The 11215-nt window shown below is 13.7% G+C and overlaps 3 protein-coding genes across 3 annotated transcripts, besides 23 other annotated features; 1 reads left to right on the top strand and 2 right to left on the bottom strand. All coding sequences in view use genetic code 6, as the record gives it.

The window, feature by feature from the left end:
* Positions 1 to 858: 858 nt before the first annotated feature.
* Positions 859 to 905: a microsatellite.
* Positions 878 to 922: a microsatellite.
* Positions 923 to 1004: 82 nt separating this feature from the next.
* Positions 1005 to 1054: a microsatellite.
* Positions 1055 to 1318: 264 nt separating this feature from the next.
* Positions 1319 to 1380: a microsatellite.
* Positions 1381 to 1422: 42 nt separating this feature from the next.
* IMG5_199800 (leucine rich repeat protein) lies at positions 1423 to 3915 on the bottom strand (the record flags this gene model as incomplete). The annotated part of the gene is made up of 9 exons (XM_004024074.1): positions 1423 to 1602; positions 1658 to 1735; positions 1790 to 2106; positions 2235 to 2452; positions 2506 to 2813; positions 2995 to 3123; positions 3229 to 3395; positions 3443 to 3705; positions 3797 to 3915. 9 exons carry the CDS (start codon positions 3913 to 3915, stop codon positions 1423 to 1425), a joined length of 1779 nt encoding a protein of 592 aa, XP_004024123.1.
* Positions 1739 to 1782: a microsatellite.
* Positions 2461 to 2501: a microsatellite.
* Positions 2950 to 2993: a microsatellite.
* Positions 2955 to 2997: a microsatellite.
* Positions 3132 to 3171: a microsatellite.
* Positions 3138 to 3206: a microsatellite.
* Positions 3142 to 3207: a microsatellite.
* Positions 3744 to 3795: a microsatellite.
* Positions 3916 to 4053: 138 nt separating the features above from the next.
* Positions 4054 to 4096: a microsatellite.
* Positions 4073 to 4123: a microsatellite.
* Positions 4124 to 4365: 242 nt separating this feature from the next.
* Positions 4366 to 4427: a microsatellite.
* Positions 4417 to 4509: a microsatellite.
* Positions 4474 to 4564: a microsatellite.
* A 1265-nt stretch (positions 4565 to 5829) lies between these two features.
* Positions 5830 to 5944: a microsatellite.
* A 92-nt stretch (positions 5945 to 6036) lies between these two features.
* Positions 6037 to 7066, bottom strand: IMG5_199790 (sperm flagellar protein 1, putative; the record flags this gene model as incomplete). Its single annotated transcript, XM_004024073.1, has 3 exons — positions 6037 to 6131; positions 6386 to 6688; positions 6844 to 7066. 3 exons carry the CDS (start codon positions 7064 to 7066, stop codon positions 6037 to 6039), a joined length of 621 nt encoding a protein of 206 aa, XP_004024122.1.
* Positions 6147 to 6256: a microsatellite.
* Positions 6163 to 6267: a microsatellite.
* Positions 6788 to 6827: a microsatellite.
* A 2211-nt stretch (positions 7067 to 9277) lies between the features above and the next one.
* IMG5_199780 (intestinal cell mak-like kinase, putative) lies at positions 9278 to 9889 on the top strand (the record flags this gene model as incomplete). Its single annotated transcript, XM_004024072.1, has 2 exons — positions 9278 to 9427; positions 9566 to 9889. 2 exons carry the CDS (start codon positions 9278 to 9280, stop codon positions 9887 to 9889), a joined length of 474 nt encoding a protein of 157 aa, XP_004024121.1.
* Positions 9890 to 10153: 264 nt separating this feature from the next.
* Positions 10154 to 10194: a microsatellite.
* Positions 10195 to 10405: 211 nt separating this feature from the next.
* Positions 10406 to 10541: a microsatellite.
* Between the last annotated feature and the right edge of the window lie 674 nt (positions 10542 to 11215).

The raw sequence follows: 11215 nt of genomic DNA, 5'->3' as shown, positions 1-11215 counted from the left end.
AAAATAAAAAATAAATAATATATTGTAAATTTTTATTTTTAAATATATTCATATTTTATTTAATGATTAATTAGCAACATATTATAGATTAAAATAAAAGAAAGACTTTCAATAGTAATTTAAAAAACGATATGCTTTAGATAGAAACAAATACACATTAAAATAATACTAATTTACAAGTATCAGTAACATCTAAGTAAAGTTATTTAAAAATAAGCAGTTACGAATTAATAGAAAATCAAAAAAAAGAGTTTTAGGATTAATAGATAAAATATAATAAACTCGTCTTGTAGAAGTATTAGGAGGACTATAAAATATTGAATATAAGAAATAATTATTATTTGAGTTTTCGATAATATGGAAATAATTATTAAGAGAATTAAATTATATGTAAGACTAAATATTATTAATGACTTTTGAATAAGATATAGTATATCCATATACAAAATAATTAATATCAGATATTATTATTGAGAATATTAAAGAGATAAATAATATTTTTACAGAACTAGTTTAAAATTCCAGTTTAAGGTTTTTAGATACGGTTTGTATAGTACATGATTTATAATATAAGGATTAAATCAATTTAGAATATGATATTTAGATATGGGCTGGAACTAACATTTAACATATTAAAAAAACTCAGGGAAAAAAAAAATATTTTAAAAAATAATTTATCGGTTAATAAAGTTAGTTGCCTTTTTTCTTGTTGTTCTAAAAAAGATCAAAAATTATAAGCATGAGTTTTTTTTGTTTTTTCTTTATATTTATTTGTCTAAAAAATATAAAATATATTAAAAAAAGAAATTAATATATATAAAATTAAAATTAATTAATAAATTATTATCAAAATTATAAATAATTTTTTGTATTTATATTATTTATTTATTTTTATATAATTTTTTTATATATTTTTTTTATAAATTATATAATTTTTTCATTTATTTATATCTAATAAACTTATAAAATATTATAATTTTATATAAAAATAAATAGTAAAGTATAAATTATATGTAAAATAAAAAAAAATTATTCTAATATAAATAAAATTATAAATATTTAATAATCAATATTATATTTATATTTATTATATTCATTTAAATTATTAAATATATATATATATATAGATATGTGTATTTTATAATTTTTAATCCCTAAAATTAATAATTTAATAATATATTTAATTAATTATTTATTTTTATAAATAATTATAAAGTTTATTATATTATTTTAAAATAAATATCTAGAATAAATAAAATTAAACTATAATAAAAAAAAAAAAATTGTAAATAAAAATAATATTATAAAAACTATGTAATTAATATATAATTAAATTTATATAATAAATAATAAAAATTTATTTTAATAATATAACAAAAACCGAATAAAAAAAAAGAAATATATTTATTCTATTTTTTTTTTTCATTCTCTATCACTATCACTTTCATTTTCTTAAATTTTATTTAAAATTTCAGCTTCATAACTTTTAATTTATTATAAAATTTATTTTATGTTCTTTCTATTTCTTTCATACATTCTTGCTTTTTTTTATTAAGAATATTAAATTTAATCTTAACTAATTAAAGTTTAGCATTTTTAAATCTAATTTAGTAAAAAAAATATTAAAAAACTATAAAAAAAAATATATATATATAACTTTTTATCCAGCATTTTCTTATATTGTATCTTTAATTTACATTATAAGTTAATTTAAAGCTTCTCTATTTTCAAGTAACTATTTTTTTTTTTGTTATTTTTTTTTTTTTGTAATTTTTTTTTTTTATTATACACTATTTCTTTCACTTTCTTCTAAATCTTATTCTTCTTCTTCTTATTAATCAAGATTTTAATGATATTATTTATCTTCATATGTCTTTATATCATTAAGTTTTTAATAAAACTCCAAAACACAATCGTCTACTTTTTTACTTCCAGTATCAAAAAAGGGATCAATTTCTCTCTATATTTTATCTTTAAAGAAATTTTCAAAATCTGTTTATGCCTATTCTAATTCTTCAACTAATTAAATTTCTATATTTAAAAGTTTATTTTTTAATTCTTTTGTTTCTTCTATTAATTACTTTAATTCACTATCATCTTTTTTTTCTTTGTTTTTGTTTTGTTTTATTTAAAAAAAAAAAAATATTTAAATTTTATATATTTTTATTAATTATTTTATAATTCTTTTTTTATTCATATATATATATATATATTATTTTCAATTTATAAATTACCTTCATTATTTCTTTATTGTTTTTCCCAATTTCTAAAGACAATTTTTTTTTAGTGTTCGAAAATTCTTAAAACTTCTAAATTTTCCTTTTCAGATACAATTTCTCTATCTCTAAATGATTACTCGTATTTTTACTAATTTGATATTATTTCTTAATGATTTTTAATAACATGTGTTTATATTGAATCTTTTACAGCTAATTCAACTTTTTATTTAAATCTAAAAATTTTTTATTTTTATTTTTTTATTAATTTTTATTTTTATTTTTTTACTTTTCGATTTCTTCTTATATTTATAAAGGTTAAATTAATTTTACTTTATTTAACTCTTCTATATTAACTAATTAATCTCCTAAATTATCTAAAATATCCATTTTTGCTTCTTTTTTTATTCTTTATTATCTCTATATTTCTAATTCTGTTTCTTCTAAAGCTTTCATTTGCTTCTCATATTCAGTTGTAGTTATTTAATACATTGCAAATATATTTTCTTCATTTTATTTAATTAAGTTTCTATCACCCTCATCAATAAAAACATAATCTAAATATTTTAAATTAGGTATAGCACAAATAATATGAGTCTTTTTTTATAATAAATAAAATTATACATAAAAAAAAAAAAAATTATTTTAGATTTATAAATTTTATAATAAAAAAATTTAAATTATCATTTTTAGTTAAAAAAAAAATAATAAAATAGTAAATTAGTAAAAAAAAATATATATATATATAATTTATATATATATATCTTTATATATATACTTTGTATTCATTTTCTTTATCCCTAGTAAAAGGATTTCCTAATACATTTAAAACTTATAAATGCTTAAAATGAAATCTTTCTTAAGTACCTTCATCATTTGCCTTTTTATATTAGAAATATCCAGTTATCTATATTTATATTTTAATTAAAAATAAAATATAATAATTAAAAATAAATAAATAATATAATAAAAAAATAAATATATAATTAATTATTTTAATTGATTTATTTACTTCTTCGTAAGAAGCTAACTTATTATTTCCTACAGAAAATACATTTAATAATAAGTTTTTTTAGAGTCCTTCTATCTTTTTTATTCTATTATTAAATAATGATAAATCTTTTAACTATTTCAGATTTTCCAATCCTTCAATTTTTTCAATTAAATTAAATGAAAGATCTTTTTATTTATTTAATATTATATTAATTATTTAAATATTATTTTACCTAACCATTTCAAATTTACTAAATGACCTATTCCTTCTATTTTAGCTATTAAATTATTATCAAGTTGTAGCTTTTCAAGTTTTTCTAATCCATCCAAATTTTATATTTTTGCAATATCTTTATTTAATTATTATATTTTATAATTTAAAATTAATAAATATAAAATACTCTTAAATGATAATTGTAGAATTCTTAACTATTAAAGTATTATATTTTCTGAAACAATTTTACTATTTTCTTGATTAAATTATTTTACACATTATCTATATTTATTAATAATTGTATAAATATATATGCAAATTATATATATATATATATATATATATATATATATATATATATATATATATATACATAATTAAGTTTTCATCTATAACTCTTGGGTCTATTTAGTTTTTTGTATTTTTTTTGTCTTTTGTATTATATTTGGTTGTTATTTAATTTGAAACATATTAAGCTACACTTTATGCCATTTTTTTTTAATATTTATTTCTTTTTTTAAAAAAAAATTAAAATCAATTTAAATATTAAAAAAAAATATATATTTAATTTATATTCATAAAATATGTAAATAATTTAATATAAAAAAAAAAATTAAAACTAATGAATATATATAATTTATTTTTATATAAATATAATGAATTTTTAAATAAAAAAATTAATAATTATTAAAAAAAAAAAAATACAAACAAATATATAAAAATATAAATTCAAAAGAAATCTAAACTCTTATTTTATTATTAGAAAATCATATCAGAATCATTTAAAAAAGTATTTAATTATAACCCGTCAATATTTTATATTGAAATATTTTATTTTAAGATTTCGCTTTTACATTAATAAAGTATTTATTATATCATTTATATTTAATTTTATAAATAATAGATATTTTTTTATTTATTTAATTTATTATTAATTTTATCTTTGTTAAATATATTTAAATTATCTTATTTTTAAATTAATTAGTAATTATCTATTTGTTAAAAAACATCATTATTATTATTATTGTATTTTTACAAAATAACATTATTATTATTATTTTATTTTTCGAAAAAAACATTATTATTTTCTTTTTTAAATAATAAATTATTATTTTCTTTATTGATTAAATTATTATTTTCTAGAAAATTAATTTTCTTCTTTTCGAAAAAATCAATATCTAAATTTTAGTTTTCAATGTCAGCAAAATAGTCATTAGTTATATTATTATTAGTTATATTTATATTATTTTCAATAGAGTATGTATCTTTAGGTATATTTTATTCTTCCTATTATTATCTTAGTTTCCTTATTTTTAAATAATATCTATTTCTTATCATTATTTCAGTCCTTCCTTGTAGTTTTTTAGCTATCTCTGACCATTTTTTTCCATGTTTTTAAACGAAATTAAGGATGATTTCATCTTCTTTTTCTGTAAATTTCATTTTTTTATAAACTTCTTAATAATAATTAGATAAATTCTCTTATTTAATATCTAGAATAGAGTTTTTATTAGATATTTATTAGGAAGTTTTATATATTTATTTTCCTTTCATTTAGTGTTTCTATTATTATAAATAGTCTTTTACTTTAGAAAATTCACTCGAAATAAAGTTCTAGACTGAAAAAATAAAATAAAATATTTATATGTAATTATATATATTATATAGGTTTTTTTCTTATTATAGTAAAATTTTTTATTTTTTTAATATTAAAAAAAAAGTGTAATATTTTTTTTAAGTTATTTAAATAATATATATATATATATATTTAAAGCATAAAAAAGATATTCAATTTTTTTTAAAAAAATATATATTTTTTATAATTATAAAGAAATTATATTTAAATTATTTTATATATTAAATTGCACAAAATTATATTTTAGCTTTTAATTTATTTATAAAGCTTAATTGGTATTAAAATATATACTTTTTATTTATTTATTTATTTAAAAAAATTAATTAATAAATATTTTTTTTTTTTTTCATTATATTATAGAGTATTTTCTTTTTTTACTTATATAGAATCAATTATTTTAATATATCTTTTTAATAAATAATATTATAGTCATATATTAATTAATAAAAATTTATAATATTGTAAAATCTATATATTTATATATATTAATATTACTTAATTTAAAATTAATGGTATAAAAAAAATTATATATATATATTTTCTTTAATGTTAATAATATAAATTGTTTTTATTAAATAAATAATTTTTCATATTTTTATATAAGTTAATATAAAATATATATTATAAAAGTTTTTTATTTAAAATAAAAAATAATTTAATATAAAATTACTAAAAATTTTTTATATATAATTATATAGTTAATCAATTTATTTCAAATAAAAATAATTAATTATTTATTTATTTTATATATTTTGTAATTTTTTTTAATTTATATATAATAATAAAATAATTATTTTATTTAAAAAAATATATATTATATATATTAAAATTAAAGAATTTTATAACAGAAACAAATATATTTATATATATATATAATTAAAATAAAAATAAAAGCCAAAAATTATTTAAGAAAAAATAAAATATTAAAATTATATATATTTATAAAAAAATATAATTTATTTAATAGTTTATTATTTTCAATATAAACCATGTTCACCTAGTTTATTTTAAAGAGTATTAATCTTATTATCTTTTAACTTTATTAAATCTTCTAATTTTCTAATTTTTAATTCTAAAATCTTAAAGAAAAAAATGAAATAAAAAATAATATAATAATTAATATAATAAAAATATTATTATAAAATAAATAAAAAAATAATAATAATAATAATAATAATAATAATAAAAATAATAATAATAATAATAATTATGATTATAAATATAGCAATAGAAAGTTATGTACATCTATAGTTTCTCTTAATTCATTAATTGTTTAATCTTTTTCCCAAATTATTTCATCTTATTAATTATTTTGATTTCTTTAACTTTATTTATTTCTAAAATAAATTTTATTTATATAAAATAATTTAAATCTATTTAAAATATTTTACATTTCATTTACATTTTAACTTTAGTTGTTTCTTGAGTTAGAATAATTATTTTATACATTTCTTTCACATGAATTATTTTATATTTTTAAAGGAGAATTATTTTATTATTCATTAATCATGTCTTGAATTCTTATTTAAATAACTCGAAGTACTCTTTCAATGGACTCAGGTACACAATTTATAATATTATTAATATCTTGTTTACTAATTTATAATCCTAATTTTCTAAATACTTTTTCTATATTTACAAAATAAAATAAATAAATTATATTAAATAATTTATGAATTTATAAATTTATATTATTTTAAATGTAAATGTAAATTTAAATATATATAAATATATATATATATTTTTATATATATTATTATATTTTTATTTATTCGAATTTTTACATTATAATGTTTCCCAATTATATACTTTTTATTTCATTGAGTTTGCACCTGAATAATTATGCAATTATACTAATCTTGGGAAAAAATTAGCTATTACTTCTGCCATTAAAACTCCATCTGCAAAATCTCTTGCCATATTTTTTTTAGGTCTTGATAGGCTTATAGAATCTATCCAACTATATATTTCATTTAATTCATCTTCATTTAATTGAGGAGCGTCCATTTTTTTTTTTTTCAATTTAAATAAAACTTAAAATAAAATAATTTTTTTTTTAATTTATTATTTATATGTGTATAAGTTATTATTTTAAATTATATATATTTTATGCTATTTATTAAAATATATTTTTTTAAATATAAAAAAGTCAATTATTTATAACTATAGATTCATTTAAATTCTAAATTTTCCTATAATATTAAAATAAATTTAAAATTTCTTATTTATTTTTTTTCTTATATTTTTAAAAAATACATCTTATATATATTATATTATAAAATCCTTTTTATTTTTTCACATTATATTATAAATATTTTTATAAAAAATACATCTTTTTTATTAATATTTTTAATTTTATTTACACTTCGTCTCCTTTTTATTAATAAATACAGTCTTTCATAAAAATAGAGACTATAATTTCTATTTATTCTTATTATTATTATTTATATTCAATTTTAATTTATATGTAGACTTATTAAAAAACTCTATAATCTTCCATTCATTTAATCTTATTTAAGGATTATCGATACATATTTATTTTTATATTAAAAAAATCGTTATTTTATCTTCTCACATTCTATATTCTTTATTTGTACTCCTGAAAAAATTGCTTTTGTATTGATATTTGGCTTCTGACGATATTTTATCTTATTCTTCATTTTTTTTTTCATACCTAGAATCATTAGATTCTTAAATTGATTATATTTTATTATAGTTTTGTCATTAAATGGGGATATACTAACTAGAGTTTTGTACTAAATAATTCCTAACTACATCAATCTATAATTATATTGCTTTAAATAATTTCAGGTGCAATATAATCGGAGAAGCCTATAATTTTAATTTCAATATTATATTTGTAAATTTTATAATATTTGGATTAATATTTATTATCTTCTTGAATTAATTTATTTAAAATATTAATTTTTCATTTTTTAAGAAAATGCTAATAGACTAAAAATTAAAAATTAAATAAATAATTATCATTTTTTCATTAGTAGAAATCATAAATTTTAATTATTTTTTAAACAATTTTATTGTTTTATATTAATATTATGATAAATAGATTTATTTATATTTTTTTTAAAGAATACTTATAAGTATTTTTGATATTTAATTATTGTTAATTTTTTATACTTTTTTTTTTAATCTTTTAAACTTTTAATATTTTTTAAATCTATGATTTAATAAAATAATCATTTATAATATTTTTCTATAATTAAAATTTCTAATATTTTTTCTTTATATAAAGCAAGTTTTAATTACTAACTATAATCAAAACTATATCTATTAATATATTTTGTAATGTAAATTATAAAAGATAACATATTTATCTTTAACAATTTAATATATATATATTTGATTTTATATTATTTACAAATACATGAATTTATTGTGGTTTATAACATAATTATAAAATACATATATTAGAAATATTAAAAATAAATTTATTTAAAATATATTATATAAATATTCTAAATTTCGTTTTTTTTATTTAAAATTAAAAATTCATTTTTTTTTATTATTTAGTTCTTTTTTAAAATTTCTCATATTTAAAAATAAAACCAAAATAAAAATACTTAAAAAACTAATCAAACTAATTCCTTTAAAAGAAAATAAAAAATTTATTTAAGAAATTCTTTTAAAAATTATATTTTTAATAAATTAAAAAAATTCTAATTTTCCTGGTATTTTTAAAAATCTTTCACTATTATTGTTATTTTTAATGAAATTCATTATTTCTTAAATTTAAGAACTACCTTAATATTATATAAATCTTTAATCTTTGACCAAAATAATATATGGAAAATAATCTATATCAAATCTTCCTTTTAAATTTCTTTAAATAGAACTTTTATAATATTTATTTTTTTATAATTTTTTAAAAAATATACCAATTAATTATATAATGTTTTATCTAATGAATATTTTTTAACGTTTCTTTATAATATTAACATTAAGACTTACATTTATTATGATCAAATAAAATTATAACTTTATCTTTATTATTTTGAATAAATTCATCAAAATTACTATCATTTAATTATTACTAGCAATTAAATAAACAAAAAATACTCATAAAAATAAAAATAATAAAATTCATATTTTTTTGTTTTTTTAAATTAAAAAAAAAAAAAAACTTAAAAATAATTTAAAATAAAAAAACTAGATTTTATTGAAAAAAAACTTTATATATATATATATAATAAAAAAAAAATGTAAAAATATAAAATAATACGTAAAATCGGTGATGGTACATATGGCGAAGTCTCCGAAGCTTTAAACACTGAAACAAACATGAAAGTAGCCATAAAATAAATAAAATAAAAATTTTCAAAATGGGAAGAATGTTTAGACCTTCGTGAAGTAAAATCTCTACGAAAACTAAATCACCCAAATATTATAAAATTGTAAGAAATATTAAAAATAGAAAATGATTTATTTTTAATATTTGAGCATATGGACATTAACATATATTAATATTACACATAATATAAAAATTAGAGATAAAAAATACCTGAAAAAAATATCAGAGATATAATTTTTTAAATTGCTAAAGGAATTTCATATATGCATTAACACGGCTTTTTTCATAGAGATTTGAAACCGGAAAATGTATTAATTTCTGAAGATGGGAAAAATGTCAAAATTTGCGATTTTGGACTTGCAAAGGAAATTAGGTAAAGGCCACCTTTTACAGATTATGTTTCCACGAGATGGTATAGGGCTCCTGAGTTGCTTTTAAGAAGTAAACATTATAATTCACCTGTTGATGTTTTCGCTTTAGGGTGTATTATGGCAGAATTGTATAGATAGGAACCTTTATGAGCCGGTAAGAATGATGTGGAACATCTTTATGAAATTATTAATACTTTAGGTACTCCTAAATAGTATATTTGGTAGGAAGGTATATAATTGGCAAGTAAAATAGGGATTTTTTTTCCATAAAATAAAATTAAAAAGTAGTTTAGTTAATTTATTCCTGAAGCTGGTGAAGATGGATTAAATTTAATAGAGTAAATGTTATAATATGATCCATAAAAAAGACCGAGTTTTGCGGAAATATTAAAACATAAATATTTTATTGAAAAGGAAATTTTTATTAAATAAGATGAAAATTTTATTTAATAAGAAAAAGAAATTAATTTGTAAATAATGGATATTATTTAAAATAAAAAGTTTTTAATAAATAAATAGTAGAATGAATAAAATTTCAAAGCTTCATAAATATATTTAGAGGAAAATAATGTAAATTAAATGATAAAAAATGAAAAAAATAAAGAAGAAAATAATTTTTGGGAATAAATTAATATTAATTTATAAAAAAATAATGAAATATTCAATTAATAAAATATAAATAATAATAATATTAATAATAATAATAATAATAATAATAATAATAATAACATTAAAAATAATAAAGATTATAATAATAATATTATTAATCAAATTTATAATTATAATAATAACAATAAATAATTATTTAATTAAAACAATATTAATTATATTTAGAACGGTGGATTTGGTATATATTCAGTTTAAAATCCTTCTAATAATTTTGCAAGTACATTTGCTTTTAATAATAAATTTAATTAGTTGTTATAATAAAGAAATTTTAATAAAAATATATAAGGATAAAACAGTAATATTTATAAAGGCATCTCACTTGAAAAGTAAATGAAATTTAATAAAATTGAAAGTAATTTTTTAGGAAATTCCTTAAATTAGAATAACTTAAAGAATTATTAACCTAGTTTTAATCAAACTTTTTCTAATAAAAATTTTAATAATAATTTAAATTAAATTTGATAAATACAAACAGCATACAATAATTTATTTATTATTATAAAATAGATTTTGAAAAAAAAAATATATATTTATAAATAAAAATTAAATACAAATATTATAATATATATATATATATATATATAAATTTTATTTACAAAATATTTTAATAACTTAATTATATAATTAAATATATAAAAAAAAATTGCTTTATTTCTTTATGAGCACAAAAATGTGCAAGACAATTAACACCAGAAAAAATTATTTTAATTAAGTATTATTTTTTTTTTTATATATATTTATCATATAAATATAGATTAATTTATTAATTATTTAAATTTTAAGTTTTTTTCTATAAATAATATAAAT

The sequence above is a fragment of the Ichthyophthirius multifiliis genome (assembly GCF_000220395.1).
Source record: "Ichthyophthirius multifiliis unplaced genomic scaffold scaff_1120509251418, whole genome shotgun sequence".
Taxonomy (NCBI): domain Eukaryota; phylum Ciliophora; class Oligohymenophorea; order Hymenostomatida; genus Ichthyophthirius; species Ichthyophthirius multifiliis.
The sequence above is the reverse complement of the archived record's forward strand: the minus strand, read 5'-3'. Positions and strand labels throughout refer to the sequence as shown.